Source organism: Dendropsophus ebraccatus, chromosome 2 (assembly GCF_027789765.1).
Source record: "Dendropsophus ebraccatus isolate aDenEbr1 chromosome 2, aDenEbr1.pat, whole genome shotgun sequence".
NCBI lineage: Eukaryota > Metazoa > Chordata > Amphibia > Anura > Hylidae > Dendropsophus > Dendropsophus ebraccatus.
The window spans coordinates 126294639-126316707 of record NC_091455.1 but is presented as its reverse complement, the minus strand read 5'-3'; the positions used below and the strand labels follow the sequence as shown (position 1 = coordinate 126316707).

The 22069-nt window shown below is 42.1% G+C and overlaps 1 protein-coding gene across 2 annotated transcripts in view; it reads left to right on the top strand.

Moving 5' to 3' along the window:
- Positions 1-1879: 1879 nt before the first annotated feature.
- MOCOS (molybdenum cofactor sulfurase) overlaps positions 1880-22069 on the top strand; it is a 256930-nt gene continuing 236740 nt past the window's right edge. For both annotated transcript variants that reach the window (XM_069958248.1, XM_069958247.1), the window contains exons 1-2: positions 1880-2040; positions 18959-19048. In XM_069958248.1, coding sequence (XP_069814349.1) covers positions 1899-2040; positions 18959-19048 — 232 coding nt within the window. In that variant the 5' untranslated portion in view covers positions 1880-1898. The remainder of the gene's footprint in view (positions 2041-18958; positions 19049-22069) is intronic.

The following is a 22069-nucleotide window of genomic DNA, read 5'->3' as shown; positions in this document are numbered from 1 at the left end:
GACTACGTCTGACCCCATTTTGCCCTACAGTGTTGGGATATCCGTCCTCCTAGGGTGACACAAGCCCCAGCCTCAGTTACCTGGGTATACAGTAGCTACTGTAAGTCCCCGAAACTATCCGTAGTCACCCGCGCTGCAAGATAGAGTACGTAGACCTTTGTTACTGTAACTTTGCTCTATCTGGGTCAGTTCCTCTGTAGCTAGGATACTGCCCTGCACTTTTTAGAGACGTTCTCTGCGTGGACTGGAATTCATTACAGACTTGTCCCCCCTGTAGCGTCTAACACTGCATAGTGGAAAAAGTTAGACTAAAGAAACAGAAAGTCTCTGGTTGCTCCATAAACGTGTGTCTCGTCCCACTAACACAGCTGGACTGTCCTGGATAGGGGGTCCTGGCAGAGCCAGGCCTTGGCTTTACTTCAGCAGAGATGCCTACTCTGTGTGTGTGTCATCCTCCCATGACAATCAGAGGGAAACTTCGTTACACTTCCTCCCACCATGTGACTACTTCCTACAAGGGTGTGTAAGACTTCCTGTGAGTGGTGGAGAAGAAAATGTGCAAAGAGAGAAGAATAGGGATTAACGGAAGAGAAAGAAGTATCTCCCCTGGACAACAAGATTAAACAATGCAGAAGGAGCAGTAACCCTGTGTTCACAACAGCTGTGCAATATATAAAGGCACACATACGAGACACTGAAATCTGGTGGTGAAACCAATAAATACCTTCATCACCACCTGCCTTTTGAAGGGCTTTTGTGACAGGTGTCGTGCACCCACGGTGGGACACCACACTTTGTTTACCCTCGTTTGCTGCCTGACCTGAACCTTGAGCCTGTATCTTAACCTTCCTCTTGCCTGTCATTTTGCCTGTCGCCTGCCTGCTGTTGCCGACCCGGACTGTAGACTTTGATTGCATTGTGTTTGTTTGTCTGTCCTGTTACGTGTTATCCACCTATTTCAGTACAGGGACCGGCACCGTGGTTGCCCGCAGTCGCCTAGGGCTGTCTTGTGGCAAGTAGGCAGGGACAGTGGGCGGGCTCAGCTTAGGGCTCACTGTTCTTGTCTTGTCTGCCTATCTTGTCAGTTTCCCAGTGCTAACACTAGCATTCACCCCTTATGAGACTTATTATTTTGCAATGTTAAAAAAAAAAAATGCTTCAGAATGTTTCCCATATAGAAATAGTGTTACTCCTATGATTTACAGTGTCATCATGGAGTAATAGTCTATATGTAACTTATAAAGGAAGTCTGAATAAGGCACAATGATTTTCTACAGCTCTTCTTGTTTTGATTACCAGGGGACGAGGAAAAAAAAGCACTATGTGTGGACAACTTAAAATAACGTCCGCTGTCTGTGCAATAACAGTCATTAATTAAAGATACAAACATTATTTGATGCCCCCTGCAAACAGAAGCCGTTATTTTATACATTGTGTGAAGCAATGGCCATTGTTTCTATAGACTTCAATGGATATAAATAAAAAATGAAGACAACGGCTGTTATTTTAAATTAAAATGGTGTATAAACATGGCCCAAGTATGCTTTGGAAATCTCCTCTACTGATACCATATAACATACTGTGTGGTGTACTGTATGTATAATATATAATGGATGGATGGATATATCTTGATAAAATAAGCTTGGTAACCTAGCTTTACTAACAATCATATGCTGTATTCATAATAAACATTATACGACTAGTTTCATACTACTCTATGGTGTCTTGTGACCTCACACACGTGTATACATTACACACACACGCCTACTACTAGCTGTGTGATTTGTTGTGATCTGTTAGCTAAGCTGCAGGGCCCTCCCCCTGCAGTGTCCCCTTCTTCCTGGTTCTCTCATACACATTCATTCTGCTGCTAAGTAAGAAGCACAGTAGCTGCTCTCATGGAGAAGGAGCAGACAGCCATGACTCTGGAAGATCTGCTTTCCTTCTCTCATTTTCAAAAGCATTTCAAAAACTCATCTGACTATGGGTATGGAGGAACTGTCCAAGAAATGAGGAAGAAAGAGTTCAGCAGAACTGCAGGTAAATCTGTGCTGGTTACATACAGCTGATGGTCTCTGCACTCAGCCCCTTCATATGCATTGTTGTATAAGCATGGAAGGGGCAAACCTTAAAGCACCATCCTGGTGTCTGTTATATAACATCATGGATTTGCCAAAGCTGAGGTAAAGAATGCAATTTAGCTAAAGGAATTGTTTTCTTTACCTTTCTGTGGACAGTTGTATAACACAAAAGTATTGATGCATCAAGAATAGGGATGGTCCGAACCGAGTTCGGTTCAGGTTCATACGAACCCGAACTCTCGGTAATGATTCCCGCTGTCTGCTCGCTCTATGGAGAGGGTGGATACAGCGGGAGGACCGCCTGGAAAACTGGGATACAGCCATAGCCATAGGCTGTATCCCAGTTTTCTAGGTGGTCCTCCCGCTGTATCCACCTGCTCCATGGAGCGGGCAGACAGCAGGAATCTGATGCCGAGCGTTCCGGTTCATAAGAACCCGAACCTCGGCAGTTTCGGACCATCCCTAATCAAGAAAGTCCAAGCCTCTGGATAAGGTAGAAGTGCTATATATAATTTGTGATCAAAGAAAATCCATAAGACTGATGTCGCAGATTTGAAGCTGTAGAACATGGTGTATGAGGTAAGCTGTAGAACTACATCTCCTAGCATGGTGTGTTATAATATATAGGACTGGATCAAATAATGGGACTTGTAGTTCTGCAACAGATTAGAGGTTGACACAAATACACAACGGAGAGACAGTGGCACAGTACACGGGGGGAAGATGGTGGCATGGTAAATGAGGGGAAGACGGTACACGAGGGGTCATGTGGGTACATGTGATGTATACGGAACGTATATTGGTATACTAGACCTTAATTACAACTAATTACAATATTGGTATACTAGACCTTAATTACAACAACAAGGCCTTTTGAGGCCTTGTGATCAGGATTTTTTGACAGTAAAAACTGACATGGATGTGAGAAGGAGGCCTAAGCTTCATATGAATTATGAAGCAGGTAGATCAGGAATTATTTTTCCATTGTCCTGTGTTTTTTATTATTCAGAGCTTGAAATTCTTTTTAAGTTACTTCTGTAATTTTAGGCTAATCCTAAACTGATCTATCAGGAGGTGTATTCAGGTGTATTGCATTAGTGAAATTACCTCTTTAATCTATCGGCAGTAAAAAGCGTATCAGTTGTTTTTCTAATCATATTCGCATTATAGTCATAAATATATGGTTTGATGTTGCTAATGAAACATTTTGTAAACAGACAGTTCTAAAAGGATCTAATGAATCTAGTTCCCTGTATATTTTTCATATTTATTTCCCGTTAATTCTAGCTTTTTGATGATTACAATTAGGCCATGCCATTCTTTTAATTCAGCTTGTCAGTGTTCAAAGAAAATGGTGTAAGGAAAAAAAAGAAATAGGCCTATGCCCTCACCATACAAAAAGTTAATTTCTTAAATAAAGGATAATATAAATCCTTGTCTATGAGATGTTTAAGGGAATATTCACACGAACGGGCTCGCAGCGAGATTCTCGCTGTGAGCCCGGCAGGTCCTGGCAGTTCCCACACACTACATACTTGCTGCGGTCTAAACGACCGCAGCGAGTATGTATTTCTGCCGCCCTTAACCCCTTCTGCTCCCGGCCGGCTCCCCCGCTGTAAGCATACTTTACCTGTCCTCGCTGCACGGGTCCGGCGTCCTGCTCTCCCGTCCGGCCAATCAGTGGCTGCGGCTGGGCAACACACTAATTGGCCGGACGGGAGAGCAGGACGCCGGGACCCCGTGCAGCAAGGACAGGTAAAGTATGCTTACAGCGGGGGAGCCGGCCGGGAGCAGAAGGGGTTAAGGGCGGCAGAATTACATACTCGCTGCGGTCGTTTAGACCGCAGCAAGTATGTAGTGTATGGGAACTGCCAGGACCTGCTGGGCTCGCAGCGAGAATCTCGCTGCGAGCCCATTCGTGTGAATATACCCTAAGACCAAGTTCATGGAAGGGGATCAAAAGTGTACAGAAGTGAGGGTGTGACCAGGGCCATATTAACAGCTGCTACCTCCCTAGGAACTTAACCTGAAGATGCCCCATCCTGGGGAGCGTGGGGGAGAGTGGTTTCAGCCACATGCATTTCTCTACATGGAGAAACATTGTCTGAATCGCGTTTTTCATGGTTTTTAAATGCTTAAAGCATAAATGTCCACATTGACTCAATAAATAGAGCCATCTGCATATTGTCTAAAGACAAGTAATTTGCAACAACGGCCGTGATTTATACAAAACATGCGTTCTATTGAAGTGAATCCTGGCCAGAGCTTATACACGTAGTATATGCTCTGGCCAAGATTCCATCCGGCCGCACAAAAAACTGACATATCAGTTTTCTGCAGTTGCTATTCACTGAATAGCGGCCGCACAGACATGTCAGTTCACACAATGGCTCTGGCCGCACGTTCTATTTTGTGCAGTGGTGAATTGGGATGCAGGCACACACGGGTGCGCCCGCATCTCAATTAATCAGAAATGAAGATCATCCAGCCAATACTGCAGTACCGGCTGGGATGATCTTCTCTGACACCAGCTGTTCTGTGACCCGGCCGGGTAACAGAACAGCCAGTGTCTTACGTCATGCGAACATGGCCTAAGGATGTATGTGCAGCTTTCTTGAAGTAATTTGTTGGGTTTACTAAAACCAATTTCTGGATTAATTGTGTTTCTGTTTCACGGCTCTTTTTTTTACTAGAGGATTTCTCTACACAGGTGGAAACTGAGCATGTTTTCTTTAACTATGGAGATTGATGTCTTTTGAGGTGACTAAAAGGAGCTCCACTAAAAATGGGTGTTGTATGTAATAAAATAAATCAAATATGAATCAATTTAATTAGTTCTTGCTTTAATATAATATCTGAGGCTTTATGGATGTGTACATCGCCTTTAAATGTCATCATTCTGGCAGCCTGTAGCTAAGACTAGGGGAGCTAATTGCAATTTAAATTATACAGCTCCTTTTGAAGTCCATCTTCAGTAAGACCCAAGGTTCCCCCTGGAGGTGGCTACAGGCAGCCAGAATTTTGCATTTAATTCTGGGTATTTAAATTGTGGCTTATAGGTATAAAAAAGAGCTCCAGCCCCTTTAAAATGTACAGTGAAATCATTCCATACATAAGTTTGTCAATATTAAGAAAAAAGTATAACTAAATGAATATGCCTTTGACTATGTTTCTCCAAAAATAAGTCTTATATTATTTTTTCTCTGAAAAAAGGGCTAGGGATTATTTTCGGGGTATGTTTCATTTCGGAGTAACACAGTATGCTCGTACACACACACATACACGTAACCCCAATCTATAGCAGCCGTACTCTATGTGTAAGTTCCCCTGTAGTTAGGCCTCCATACTGTATACCTCCGTCTCCTCTCTGTAGTTCCTCCCCCATACTGTATACATTCCTCTCTGTCATAAGGCCCCTATACTGTATAACTCCCTCCCCACTATGTAGTTGCTTCTCCATACTGTACACATCCCCGTCCACTAGCTGTCCTCATACTTTACCCCCCTGTAGTTGGCCCACGTACATTCCGTCTCCCCATTTTAAAGGGGTATTCCCTCCAAAATCTTTTTTACACTATGTAAAAGCCCACCCCCAGTTTCACATATGGGCCAATACAAGTTATGATGTGTTCTGTGTCCTTTTGCTGCTTTTCCTGTCTCCTCACCCAAGGTGCAGGCAGAGAATGAGCTCAGTCCAATCCACCCCGACACGCTCCCTCTCCTGGCCCCCACCCTCTGAGTCGGGTGACGTGTCCTCCCTCCCTCCCTTCAATAGGCTGAAGTGAGGACACCTGACAGCCCCTGCTGCTGAAGTCTATCTCCACCTCCCTCAGTTTCCTCACTGTGTCGCCTGCTCTTGTGCTGATCCGGGTCCCTGGCAGCTGTCACTCCCTCCACTGTTTCTTTAGTCTCCTCACTGTGTATAGCTCCGTCCTCAGCAGCTCTCCCCCCTCCTCCCCCCATGCTGATAACTTTCTTCCTTACTGTGTATCTCGGTCCGGGCAGCTCTCCCCCCTCCCCCTGGCTTTTATCTCTCATTCTCTGACTGAAGCCCCGGACTCTCTGTCATTTCCATAAAGCTGTGGCTGTTAGAGACCGGACTGCAGGAGACCAAGGGAGAATGAGAGTGATAAGCATGGGTCGGGGGAGGGGGTGTTTGCTGTCATGGACGGAGCTACACAGCCCAAACAGTGATCCTACAGCAGGGCTGGGAAGGGTGTCAGCTGTCAGAGAGACCTAACCAGGCACTGCTGCACATCAGTCTGCCTCTCTGACTGCTCTATGGCAATGACACCTAGCCCCCCTTCCCTCATGCAATGTAGTAATGAGGAGCAGTTGGCAGAAAAGCTAAGAGAAGAACTGCATGATGGTTAATGTAGTTTCCTGGCCGGCGCCATCTTGGATATAAACAGGTCTTTTAGAAAAACTTTTAACCCAGGAATGTCAGCAGCTAGAAAGATGGGAGACGGCTCAAAATACTCAGGGAGACTTGGTAAGTGAGATCAGTTAGGTTTGGGAGCATTTCATTTTTTAGCCCTTGGGGGGAATACCCCTTTAATGTTTCTTCTTGTTCATTTCTTACCACTCCAGCCTTCCCTGCAGTTTGTGTTGAGCAGCTTAAGGTGGCGCATAACTCACCCGGCTCTGGTTGGCTGATCCTCAGCCACCCAGGGTCAAGGATCGGGTCAGCTGGAACTGTAACCAGGGCTTTTTTTGGAGTAGGGCTTATATTTCAAGCCTGCTCCAAAAAGCATGCAAAATGAAGCTACGTCTTATTTTCGGGGAAACATGGTAGTAGCCCTTAACCCCTTAAGGACAGAGCCAATTAGCATTTTTGTGCATTCGTTTTTTTTCCTCCTTGTGCTTAAAAGGCCATAGCAGTTGCATTTTTTCACCTAGAAACCCATTTGAGCCCTTATTTTTTGCACCACTAATTGTACTTTGCAATGACAGGCTGAATTTTTTCATAAAGTACACTGCAAAACAAAAAAAAATTCAAAGTGTGGAAAAATTGTATAAAAAAAACTTTTTTTTTTCATTTGGGGGGTATTTGTTTTTACACCGTTCGCCCTGGGGTAAAACTGTCTTGTTATATATGTTCCTCGAGTCGTTACGATTACAATGATATGTAACCTGTATAGCTTTTCTTTTATGTGATGACTTGTAAAAAATTCAAACCATTATTAACAAATATATGTTACTTAAAATTGCTCATCCCAGGCTTATAGCGCTTTTATCCTTTGGTCTATGGGTCTGTGTGAGGTGTCATTTTTTTCACCATGATGTTTCTTTCTATCGGTACCTTGATTGTGCATATGTGACTTTTTGATCACTTTTTGATCGCCATCAGGAATATGATAAATTAATAGTTCGGCGATTATGCATGCGGTGATACCAAACATGTTTATTTATTTATTTATTTATTTTTACTTATAACATGGGAAAAGGGAGGTTATTCACACTTTTATTAGGGGAGGTTTTTTTTTAATTAATAGTAACACTTTTTTTTTCCTTTTACACTTATACTAGAAGCCCCACCAGGGGACTTCTAGTATAAGCACACTGATCTCTCATTGAGATTTATGCTGTAAAGTTATACAGCATAGATCAATGAGATAGGCACTCAATTGCTTCTGGCTGCAGCAGCCGGAAGCAATCGAGTGCCGAGCCAGGATCAGTGACATTACGGTGCCGACCGGTAACAGATGTGTGGATCGCTCCTCCAGGACAATGTCCCTGGGGGGGGGGGGGATCCACCCCACTAGACCACCACAGATCGGGCTGCACAAGCTTTCAGATGCAGTTGTCAACTTTGACAGCTGCATCTGAAAACTTGATTAGCGGGCACGGCGATTGGACCGTGTCCGCTAATAGCCACGGCCCTGGGCTACATGCGGCACCTGGGACCGCGGCGGTTCAGAGTGGGGTCGCCGCGCGGCCCTGCTTTGAACTCCCCGAAGCGACTACTGGGTGTAAATATGTGTCGTTAAGGGGTTAAACAACTGACTTTTAGTTTAGTTATTTTAGTTATTGTAATGTTGAAAAGAAAATGTATTTTCATAAAATTATTTAACTGTCTGAAAATGTGATTTTTTTCCAAGTACTAGGATGCCCTATAAACAGTGCCAGCAAGTATGAACCAATTTCTAGCACCAAAGTCTCTGTACAAGTGACATAATATAACTAACAGGCTTTAGCATAGCACTGACTGATCTCTCCTTCTGCTGTGCAGAACACTGAAGGAAAAGATTCCTTTCTGGCCACATTCACACACTGTATTTCAGCAATAAACAAAGGCCGTTGTTGCAGGTTGCAACAACGGCCATTGTTTATTGATAGTTATCAATTACATTAAAGTCTATGGAACAAAGGCTGTAGTGTATACACCCTGATCCGTCCACTAAACCGCTACGGATGACATTATTAGAGCAGTTAGATGCTTACTAAGCTGGTGCAATGATCAGCCAGCATCATCTAATAGCCGCGTTTTCTGGCTGCTGATAGCTAATAGCGTCTTGAGTCAGAGCGGGGTCACAGCGCCAGGTACGCCATGGGGTTAATACCCGGAATATGTAGTGCCACATGGAGTGCCCAGCCCTGAAATCTTTCTGAAATATGCACAACGGTAGCATTAAAATTTTCCACCTTGTGGACTTCCGGTATCATGTTACCATAATCACAGCACAAGTGTTTAGAGAGCTCTTCCTCCACGACTGGAGCCAAGATGGCGTTAACATCTCTGACCCCAGGACTCTCGCATGGCTCCCCTCATGCCACGCCTTGTAAAGTGCACCAGAATATGTTGGCACTATATAAATACAAAATATTATGATTATTAATAATATTGCCCATTTGATTAAATTGTATTAGATCCATTCTTCTTGGTGTTGTTTCTGAATGCTTTATCCACTATAGGTATTGATTCTTAGTATAAGGGGTCAGAATGACAGGGTGTGCATGGTACTTTCTCAGGAGGGGGGGTCATCTATTGTGGGTTTTTACCTGTACGATATATTCCCAAATAGATAAAAAAAAGTTATAAAATATATATATATATATATATATATATATATATATATATACACACACACACACACACATGTAGCCAAAGCAGTACTTGATAAATAGGTAAAATCTGTGTACAGATTGATAATTAGCTGTATTTTCACTGCAGCTAAGAATTCCTCTCTTAATCATTCTTTTACACCTGCTTGGTGTTATTTTACATGTATTAAGCATTGCCACATCAGAGTGTAACTTTACTTTCTGGAATGCTTATCAAGAAACAAACTTTACTGCAATAAGGGTATCAGAGAGGTTTTTTTTATTTTATTTTATGCAGCAACAGTCATTGTAGATTATGGTTTCTATTACAGGGGCTTAGGTGAATACCAAACAGTTGCATAGTGTTGCCTTCTGCAGTGATGGTCAATCTGCTAGTCAGCGGGGAATCCTGGAGATTTTACTATCCCTAATCTGTGCCCCCAAACATAGTTTGTTAACTCAAAAACTCTTAGGGTGCCTTTATACAAAAGAGATTTACTTGACAGATTTTTGAAGCCAAAGCCAGGAACAGATTATAAACAGGGAACAGGTCATAAATTAACCCCTTAAAGTCAAAGCCAATTTTCGTTTTTGCACTTTTGCTTTTTTCACTTTATGTCTTAAAGGCCATAGGGCTTGCATTTTTTCCCCTAGAGACCCACATGAGCCCTTATTTTTTGCAAAACCAATTGTACTTTGCAATGACAGGCATTATTTTTCCATAACATATGCTGCGAAACCGGAAAATAATAATTTGCGCTGTCAAATTTAAAAAAAAAAAAAGGAATTTGGTTAAGCTCCATTTAGTTCAATGGAACGGAGTTTCAAAACCCCACCCAAACTGGAGACAACAGTAGGGGGAACGTGGCCATGTTTTTGTAGCGCTGGATAACCCCTTTAATTGATAGAGACTAAAAGTCGCTAATACTGGAGCAAATCCACTCTAGTCCAGACCACACTTAAATGGCGGCATCTGTTAACTTAGTGGAACACTAACATTTATTAGCCTCTTAGTAGACTCAATTTAATGAGGATTTGTAATTAATTTGAGGCACAACACACTCTTACATGCAAAGACCTCATATACACACAAATACATTTCTACCTCTAATGATAAATTACCTCTAAAGTTTTTTGTTTTGTTTTTCTCATTTAATTTTTATTAGTGCCTTTCAAATACAATAGGAGACTTAAAGTGACACTGTCACCCCCTTTTTGCATTCTGACTTCTCTACACAGGTGTAAAGGGTAAATGTGCATACAATATTTTATATCATACGTGATGGTGCTTGTTCAAGTAAAAAGTGATCTTTTATCAACTGCAGATTGTGCTAAGTGGGCGCGGCTTCACGGCAACAGCGCCACCTAGCCCCACCCACAGCGCTACCGTATGGTCATCGACATATAAGCCTTGCCCTTTGATACCCATTGATGTAGGCCGACCTAGAGGGGGTGGGGCCTACACCTTTAGGCCAGCCTGTTCCAATGGTCGACGAGGGGGCGGGCCTATGTCCCTATGACGTCATGGGGGGACGGCGCTGGCGTTGTGGGCAGGGCTAAGTGGTGCTGTTTCCATGAAGCCCCGCCCACTTAGCCCAATCTGCAGTTGATAAAAGATCACTTTTTACTTGAACAAGCACCATCACGTATGATATAAAATAAGGTATGAAAACTGCTAAATTTGCCTTTTAAACCTGTGTAGAGGAGTCAGAATGCAAAAAGGCGGTGACAGTGTCAGTTTAAATATACAAAACATAGCACAATTAAGCCTCCCACATCCTTCACCCCACTCCCCATGCCTGTCTTCTTAATCACATTATAAGGGAAAAAACTAAGAACAAAAAGAATATCAATTATGCACACATGTGCTTACAAAGAACAAAAACCTGGGCATTATTTCCTGTGCTCAGCGACCTTCATTTGCATATTTGTATACAGACAAAAAAAAAATGGGAATGTGGCAACCGATCAAAATAAGGACTGTGTCAGCTGATTCAGCACTGAGGCACGGATTTGGGGGTATGTATGACTTAATATAGCCTGAAAAGTGGTACATTCGCTTTAAACTGGTGATGTGAACAGAATAATGAATTGTGTCCAGTATGTAAATATACTAGGTCTAAACTGATGCATTATGTAAATTAAATATTATAGGAGAACGTACCTTGAGTACGCTCAGGTTCGTCTTAAATCACTAGTAATCAAATGCAGAGAATTAAATATTTTTTACATGTACAAGCCTTTATAAATTTGTGCTGTTTAGGACTGTTCACACACTGTCAAAATGACAAACAATGGACGTTATCTTACAATACTGGTGTATTTACAACAATTTGTATACTTATTTTGATGGTGTGAACAAAACCTTATGGTGTGTTCACGCGAACATATTTTTTGTTACAACTAGTGAAAGCAAAGGCAGGAGAGAATTCAAAAAGAGGAGAATTCTTAGTCTTTCCTTTATGACCTGTTCTCTATTTACACTCTGTTCCTGGATTTGGCTTCAATAATTGCATTAACAAATCTGTCTGTGTACACCCTAAAGAGATATAATTTACTAATTCCACATGTGCCTGTGTTGCTTTTTTAACCCGCTGCCCCTTTTGAAGGATCCAGCCTACAATCCCAGCCTGGCTGGTATTCATCTGCCCACTAGGAGTAAAAGGGAGTTCAAACCTTCCTCCTATCTGGTTGGGATAATCACTCCCCTGAGCCTGTGTTCCACTGGGAATATCTTGTGTGCTACCTTGGCCGCTGACATTTGACATACCCTGAAAAGGGCCAGATTTTTTTAGCATGCAAAATAATTTCTTTAATGGGAGATAGTGCCAATACTGTGTCTCATAGATGGAACAGGCCACAGATGTAACCTACAGTAATGGGGGGGGTCAACTGGGAATGGAAGGGGTTGCATACTTTACTATACAGCGGTTGGAAGGGGTTTGATGCAGAGTTGAATGTGTTGATAAGATTTCTGTTGTTTGTTTTAACAGTACAGTAGGAACTCCACTGAGCAAGAACACTTGGTTCACTTCAACAACAGCACCTACAGACTGGTTTAAATGGACACTGGCTTTACAGGGCCCACAAACTGGTGTGAATGAACACTGGCTTTACAGCCCCTACACACTAGGATACTAAAGGGTTAACTTCACCCACAGACTGATTGAAATGGACAATGGCTTTACAGCACCCACAGATTCTTCCCTCCTCTGCACACACAGCAGACTGCCCACCTCCAGGAAGTGGAGCACACTATATACAGGGTGACGGGGAGGTGCTGACATCACAGTGGGGCTTGCAGGTCATTGGACAACCATAAGGGATAATGGATAATCTCTTGCTCCCACTGTACTGTACTGTAACTAAACATATGCATCTGCCATCATGTCCTCCATGTTTAGCGAATTTGTTAATCGTGCAGAATTCACTTAGTAAAACCTGTATGGTTTGCCGAATTTGCTTTGCTCATTTCTAGTTATGACCTACAAGGGTAAGCCAGACACTCTCAGTTCAACTACAATCTGCAGTAAGTACTGACAATTGGACTCAACTTAGCCTGCAAGCAAAAGGGATTGTGGGAAAGTGTGTGCACTGTTGCATAACAGGATGTGATTAAATCTATGGGAAAGGAAAATGGTACAGTGGTGTAAGTTACTTTACAAAAACAGCATGTATACATGTATTTATGAAATACTCCTCTGATTTTACCAACTTTTCTTCATAAAATAACCTCCTAAAGTTATTATGCGGGCCAGACCGCTTAATAACCCACATTGCAAACTGATATAACTTTGTAATGTGTGTTAATGAAGCAGAAAAAACGAAAACGCAGCACTACCCCTTTAATGAAAATGCTCCACCCCCGAAAGTGTGTACAACACATGATTTGTACTGATTTGGTCATCTATCTGTCTTTGTCTTATATTATTCTTAAAAGTTGAAAAGTACTTAAAGCAGCCCACAATCTGTCGCCCCCAAACCACTTGTACCTTCAGATAGCTGCTTTTTATCCAAGATCTGTCCTGAGGTCCGTTTGGCAGGGGATGCAGTTATTGTCCTAAAAACAACTTTTAATCCTGCAGCGCTGTGTCTAACAGCTGTGTCTATACATTTGTATATGCATTAGGCTGGCACCACCTCTCCATCCTTTCTCCCCACCCTCCTCATCATTAGGAATGATCCAGGAACATTTACTGCTGTTTGAGCTTTGCACAGGTGTATTAACGATCCAGCCCATGTTCATTATGCACACAGGTGTGGAATAGGAAGCAATCTGCCTGGAGCATTCCTAATGATGAGGAGGGTGGGGAGGAAGGACGGAGAGGTGGTGCTAATGCATATACAAATGTAAGCTCCGGCCATTAGACACAGCGCTGCTGGATTAAAAGTTGTTTTTATGACAATAACTGCATCCCATGCCGAACGGACCCCAGGACAGATCTTGTATAAAAAGCAGCTATCTGAAGGTACAAGTTGTTTGGGGGGGGGGGGTCAGATTGTGGGTACAGAGTCGCTTTAATTAAAATGCATACCAGAAAATGATGCATTAAATATTTCTGGTGATATTTTTTAATGTGATGCTGAAAAATGTGGAAACGTGTCTGAACCCCACATTACATGCCGTAATTGGCTGAGTAGGATGAGACATCACTAATGGTGCATTTACACAGAGAGATTTATCTGACAGATTTTGGAAGCCAAAGCCAGGAATGGATTTGAAAAGACGGGAAATCTCAGCCTTTTCTTCATGACCTGTTCTGTTTATAGTCTGTTCAAAAATCTGTCAGATAAATCTCTCTGTGTAAATGCACCATTAAAAGTGGTTAGCAGCAGGGACCCGAGTTCTGTCTAGTCTTTCCCAATATTTTTTATACTTGAGACTCTCCATCATTTTGTGATGAGGAGCCTGTGGACATGCAACTTAATGGATCAACTTGTGTACTCTTTGGGGACCCTTAAAATAAGTACAAGAAGATGATGCATAAAATATTTCTAGTGGTATTTTTGAATGTAATGCTCCAAAAAAAGTGTGTGTGTCTGTGTGTGTGTCTGTGTCTGTGTCTGTGTGTGTTTTGCAGTTTCTCATCTTATTTAATCTATGGTGGCAAAGCAATGGCAAACAATAGTCACAGAAAAGTGTATTTTCAATTCTTAATATATTGTAGAAATTGGTTTTGATTCCCCAGTAATGCTCTTTATTGCTCAATAAGTGAGGCACAGCGTGCCATGTGAAGTGATAGTTATTTGTATTCAACTAAAAGTGTGTGTGTGTAAATAACACATTAATTAATGCAGATTTGCTTTCATCCAGTTTTCTATGATTTTTTTTTTTTGTGAGATTAAAGTTTGAAAGTAAAAACTCTCATTAAATGATATAATAATTATATATGGTCTTTTTGTTTCTAGCTGTGAGACAGGCAACATGGCATGGCATATGCAGTAATAGATATTCGCAGGCTACATCTTTTCTCCATTAGTAACTGCTAGAATGAATTGCATTGCAGGACATTAATCTATATGTGGTGACCACAGGGTGACTTCTATTGAATTAACACTAGGGATCCCTAATTAAGAGTTTAGTATGGTATAATGCCTTTGGCAGTTACATTTTCATACATGAGAGCCTATGAGGTAATGTGTGCAATGTGCCTGGCAAGATTTTCTCTAGGTTTAGTTTAATACAGTAAGCAAACACTACATATAAAATGCATTTTTGTTAAGCCCCTAATGAGCCAATTTTCGTTTTTGCACTTTTGCTTTTTCCTTTGTGTTTAATGGCTATAGCACTTGCATTTGTTCACCTACAGACCCACATGAGCCCTTATTTTTTGCAAAACCAATTGTACTTCTGCAATGGCAGACTTAATTTTTCCATAAAATATGCAGCAAATAAAATTATTTGCGCCATGAAATAAAAAAAAGTTTTTTTTGGTCATTTTTGGGGGTTTTGTGTTTACGCCGTTCCCAAGAATTAAATATATTAGCCATGCACTGCTGGCCTCACTGGCCTAACACTTGTATTTATTGCTTAATGCACAGAACTATCACTGACGGACCAAATTTAACACCCTAAGGCAATAAAACATAACCTTCATTTACAATATAGCTAAAAACTTAACCAATAACAACAAAATCACTGTGGAAAACCTTGATACCTACCACTGCACCAATGGTCACTGTAGATAGGGGGGGGGGGGATCTAGGTAACAGGCCAAGGGGAGAGATGTTGTTTCTCACAGCTAATCCAGATATATGACACTCATCCTGCCTTTTGGGCTACCCTCCTCCTTAATAGGGTGGCCCCAACCACGGTGATGGTCCCTCCCTAACCTCTAAGTGTAGGGAAAAAAATAACAAAAAGTGACAAAAAGCACATGTGTTTAAAAACAAGCTAAAATAAGCCTCACCACGCGTTGGAACTAATATATATATATATATATATATATATATATATAGTTCCAACACGTGGTGAGGCTTATTATACTGTGTGCAAACACACCATTATTACACTGTGTGCAAACACACCATCCCCCGGGGAGATCCCTACAATATATATATATTGTAGGGATCTTCCCGGGGGATGGTGTGTTTGCACACAGTTTACAGCAGACTTGACTTTGTAAAATAACAGCTTGGCGTTTATTTGTAGCATAAACAGTCCAGCAAAAACATAAATACAGCAACACCGTGCTTTTAAGAACAAAACAAAAAGGTCTTGCCGTCTGGGCGCTTACTAACCAACAGGTCACCTATCTGACACTTCGATCAGCAGTATCGCACGGTATGAATAAGCCCCAGCAGCGGCAGTACTCTTTGCTCCCAGCAAACACAGCATGCAGGCTGTTCACTCCTGGCTGAGAGCAAACACTGGATCCTCTGCAGGGCTTTTACCTTGTCAGGCTGATTACGGCCAGAGACACCTGACCCCAAAACCTGACCTGGATCGGGGGAAGGGAATGGCAAGTCCCACTACCAAAACCTACCTGCCATTCCATCTAAGTCCAGGCCCGGCAATAATAAATAATAGCTCAGCAGCATAACACTGCTGAGCACAGATCCCTCCTGGACTTACCATCTCACGCTCCGTATTAACCTGGGTGAGATGTACATCCCCTCGAGCACTTTTCCAGTGACATGTCTACAATATATATATATATATATATATATATATATATATATATATATATATATATAGTTCCGACGAGTTTTTCCTGTCCAGTATTACAGGGAAACAGGTTTATTAATAGGTTGTATGGGATATTTGTAATCAATAATAGACTTTTACCCAGGTGCATAGTATATCACAGGCACAATATGGTCACAAGCACAATATATCACAGGCACACTATGGTCAACCAGGATATACAACCCAAGTTTATACTGCAGTATATATTTCTCCATTCACAGTATATGCTACTCATTTTAGGTCCTGGCTTCCGCCATTAAACCCCAATTGACGGCCAATGATGTAATAACTAAAAGCTAGATACTGTAGATGTACTGTATACTTAGCTTATTAAATCAGCATTGGAAGCGTTCTCCACCTTGGCTGCAGCAGTAGACACCAGCCTGATGCAGTGGATATGCATCTAGTTAGATGTTGGTCAGCGCCATGCTTTATTGCCTTAGGGTGTTAAATTTGGTCCGTCAGTGATAGTGTACGATTTTGTATTACACCATCGGGCGTTATACTATATGTAGGCTTGCGGTGGCCTGACTCATTGTGTTTCCGCAGTTGGTAGTTCATGCACAGAACGCCGAACAGGTCCAAGAATTAAATACATTAGCTATGTACTAATGGTTTAATGCCACAAGAATTGAATACATTAGCTACGAACTTAAGGCCTAACTTGCCCAAAAATTGAATATATTAGCCATGCACTGAATGCCTAACTGATTCACCACTTTTATTCATTTCTGCCCCTTTTCTGTGGAGTATGCCAGGGGTGCATTCACCCTTAGAGAGTCTTCATATGTGCCTGAATTATCAATGTGGCTATTTGTTAAATCTGTCTAACTTTAGACCAATTATTTGGACACACAAAGGGGAAAATCAAATAGTAACATATTTTATGCCATTTTAATGTGCACCGTGTCAACATGATATGCACAATTTTTTTCAAACACACTCTTGAAAGTTTAAAAACTTTGGGAGGCATTTATTAAGTCCGGCGTTTTTTACGCCGGACTTAAAAATGCCCCCGCAGCTCCGGCGGTACGGGGATTTATGTAGAGGCGGACTGCCTGTACATAAATCCTGTGCGCGCCGGTGCGCACCGCCGAAAACCTACGCCAGCTGAGGACTGGAGTAGGTTTTCGGCGTAGAATTGGGCGGAACGGATGATAAATCGCGCGGACTCTGAGTCCGCGCCCTCCGTTCCGCCCACTTCCCGCCTACTTTCCGCCCCCTTTCCGCCCCCTGGCGTACTCGGCGGAAAGTGCCGATTTGCGATTATTTTATTCGCAAATCGGCCATTTGCGTATAAAATAATACGCAAATCGGCACTTTCCGCCAAAAATCATCCGTCCGCCGGATGATACATGTGGCCCTTTGTTTACGCCAACTTAAAGCGAATGTACCACTAAGGCCAATGATTTTTTTTATATATATATCCCCTGCGCTGATGCAGAGATCCCAGGGGCACAGTTAATTTTTCAAATCGCCTCCCCGGTTTTCACCATCCCACTTGTTTCTTCATTTACAAGTAGGCCTGCTCTTTGCACTGGAGGTGGGCCCGACACTCTCAGTACACTGATATCATCTTCCACTCAGGGACACAGCCAGACTTGATTCTAAAGGAGGCGCATCACCAAGGAGAGGTGATATCAGTGTACTGGGGATGCTGGGCCTGCCTCCAGTGCATAGAGCAGCACAGATGTCCGCCACTATTCAGCGATGAAAAAAATAGACCGCACCAACAAAGTTTCCACGTTGGGGCTGACCAGGTGATATAAAAAAAAAAAATCTTATTAGCGTTAGTGCATTAGTGGTATGTTTTAAGCTTCAATGCATTTATTTGCCAAATAAGGTCTGATTTGGTTTGAATACCCACAAATTAAGGTCACGCCCCTTGCCAATCAAACTACAGGAAAAAAATAATTGTGGCGTAGATTCTTTAAAAATGTGGCACAAAAAAATTGTGCTGCTGTTAGGAACGTGACTTTTTGCTCCTCGGTCCGTGCTGGGCGGCCAAGGAAGCGCTGAGTTTCTGTCTGTTTCTTGCACTGTCTGAATTGTGTTATACTTTCCAGCCACACCTGCCTTGCCTGTCAGACTTCTGGCGGTGCAGTTGTTACTGCCCTGCTAGGTCTGTTCAGCTGAACTGGTGCTGGGATCAGGGCTGGTCCAATCAGCTGCTGGACCTAGTCTCTGATCCTGGTTAAATAGCAACTAGCTGCTCACTTCGCTGCTGGCTATTTAGGTTTCACACCCTGGTCCCAGCTCCCCCTGTCTAATCCTGCGATCCCCGTCCAAATTCCCTGCTGCTGTTTACCTGTTGCCTGACCTCCTGCTTCATCCTCTGACCATCCGTTTGCCTCTGACTTTGTACTGCCCCGCTTGTTTTTTTCTGACCCGGCTTGTTGACAATCCTCTTGTTGTGTTTGTCTGTCTTGTTTTGTGTCTCACTTACCCAGAGTAGGGACCGCCATCGTGGTTGTCTACGGCCGCCTAGGGCCGATCGAGGCATATAGATAGGAACAGTGGGTGGGACTAGCTTCCAGGCCTACAGTCTTGTACTATCTTCTATCTGACAGACCTTGACAGCTGCTTTTAACATTGCATTTTTGCAACAAGTAGTTGTTTAAAACTCTTTTGTATTCTTTTTCAGATATAACTTACCTTGATCACATTGGTGCAACTTTATTTCCTGAAAGTCTTCTTCACGCGTTCATGGCTGATTTGTCCGAAAATGTTTATGGTAAGGATAAGAAGTTCCTTCTTTTCCGATATCATCAGAGCACTGCAATCATTTGTTAAATCTGTTCCTGTTAATGTGAAGGAATGTTACAGTTATGGACGTTTTTATGTAGCATTTTCTTTAATGAGCACTGATTAATGGAAATGTAAGTTGCTGCCGAGCTATAATGGCTTCCCTGACATCAGTCTGTGGATTTAGAAGGATACATTTTAGAACATCTGCTTTTTAATTGAAAGACTTCTACTGTCTGAATACCAAGCTATGCTATCTCATAACCTCTACATAAGAGATATCGCTGAGGTATCCTTTGAAACATAATAATTTACCGCATAAAATATGGAATGTCATTATATGTATGCACAACACACTTCATTTAGGTAAGTATTTTTGATATGTACATGAAAGGCTTTCTCTTGGTGTAACCACATATACAATGTATAGCACTTACCTAATTTTTATCTTCCTATTAGATTGTATGTATTTGCTGTTACCGAGGGGCTGCAAGGTTGTATGTATATGCTGTGACCAAGGGGCTGCAAGGTTGTATGTATATGTTGTGACCGGGGGTCTGCAAGGTAGTATGTATATGCTGTGACTGAGGGTCTGCAAGGTTGTAAGTATATGCTGTGACCGAGGGTCTGCATGGTAGTATGTATATGCTGTGACTGAGGGGTTGCAAGGTTGTATGTATATGCTGTGACTGAGGGGCTGCAAGGTCATATGTATATGCTGTGACTGAGGGGCTGCAAGGTAGTATGTATATGCTGTGACTGAGGGGCTGCAAGATTGTATGTATATGCTGTGACTGAGGGGCTGCAAGGTTGTATGTATATGCTGTGACTGAGGGGCTGCAAGGTTGTATGTATATGCTGTGACTGAGGGGCCACAAGGTTGTAAATGCAGGAGCCAGGGATTTTGTGGTACTGCTGCGACACTGGTCACAGGGTTTGAGTTATACACTTGCTCTTTCCAAGGTCCCCAAACATACACACTTTGTAAATGTCCCTATTACCCCTTTTCACAATGTGTTGGTGTAGGCCACAATCACAGAGTGTTCAGAAGTAACTTCGCAACAGTTAACGTTACAGTTTGTGGGCTAGTTCCCCTTAAGAATACTTGAAAACACTGCTATGCGCTGGAGTAGTAACTTTTGGAGACTGAGCCATTTTAGTGTTAAGTTTAGGCAAGAGTGACCAGGATGACTACTATAAAGGGGTCTGTCTGTACAGTATTATACTCTGCTAGAGAGGGTCCTGACCCAGGTTCCTTGTTTAGTTGCAATGACTTGAGAAGAAAACCTGATAGAGAAAAAGACAACCAGTACTCACGGTTGATGATCCATCAAGCTGCAGCATATCCAGTGTCCATGTCCATGGTTTGTTACTAGGAATAGCTGACCTTCGACCCTTGGCCAATAGGACTTAGCAAAAGCAGGGTGGCACATCAGCAAAAAAAAAGCAGTTTCCCGCACCCCTGATGAGCTTTGACACTGCGGAACGCAGGACATGACTTGAAGACTTGACTTTAGACGATGACCCTCTCAGTGTAGAACAGCAGGTTCCCCTGAGGCGTAGTCGCACCACTTGTAAGCCACTACATGGCTTTGCAGTCAGGAACTGAATATTTAGTATCGCTGCGTGTGTAACGACACTGGCAATAAAATTATCACATGATTAAACATTAAATTTTCTGCACATTTTTCCATTTTTCCATTTTTTTCACAAAAATTTTTATAAATATTGGCCAAAATTTACCACTAACCTAAAGTACAATATGTCTTGAAAAAAAAAGAGTAAGAAAAGTTATAGCAACACATACCTATGACCTCATAAAGTGAAACATGTCATATTTAAAAAATGGGCTCTGGTCCTGAAAACCAAAATCTGCCCAGTCGTGAAGAGGATAAACAGGTTTGGCAGGTATGTAACCAACATTTTAGTCCACTGAACAGGACCGACAAGTAAATACTTTAAAGAAGTAGTGGTAGAAAAGTGCTTGCCAAACCTGTTCAAAAAACACAACTTACAGTAGCTTCTATAAACAGGATTGGTGGGTAATTAAGTCTGTTTATGTTTTAGGCAATAAAAATACAGGATTCACATGCAATGTGAAGTCAAAGACACAGGGTTTTTTATGCTAAATCCATGAATGAATCATAAATGGAGGATATGTAAAAGAAAGACAAATTTACTTTTCTAAATCCTTCCAGTTGTTATATTCTAAAATGGCCTCAAAAAAACTAAAACATTCACCCCCCCCCTCCCCCCATGCTGATAATCTTATGAATAATGTGGGAGCTATGGCAGTTACGCATTAAATAAAAATGGATGTTGGTTGAAAGTAAATTATTGTCTAATGAACGATCATTTGGCAGACAGAAAACCACATTCATTTTAGTACATATTGGCCATTACCATTGTCCAAGTTGCTCATATATGATCAATGACTGAATGATTATCTTTTTAGGAACTTTCTAGAAATATTCTGAAAACATTGTTTTCTGAAAGATTATTTACTGACAATTGATTTTACCTAAATGAAACATCTTTCATCCAATTATATGTTCAAGTTATACCCCATCCACAGTATAAATAAGATAAGGCATACCTAAGACTGCGGGGGACTTGACCTTTTGGTCCCCCTGGAAACTCAAGTATAAATACCCCAAAATGCCCTCTACATAGAGCTTGGGGCTATGCAGGCACACAACCCCTTTATTCATTCTCTGCGGAGCAGCCAAAGGGAGACAAATGCAACTTCCGTTACTTTTCGGCGACTCCTTGGTAAATGAATGGAATGGCAGTCGGATCTCTCTCCTTATCCTGTGGATACTGTGGATAGGGTATAACTCTTCCGGATGGGAATACTCTTAAAGTACTTTCACTCTGTTAATTCTATGCAGAGTTGTCACAGAAAGTCAAATGCAGTTTTCATTTCTCTTTGGCAGCTCTTTGGAGCAGCAGTCGGACCTTCTGCAATCTCTTAGTTAGTTGTACCTGATAACATATTTATTTTTCTACA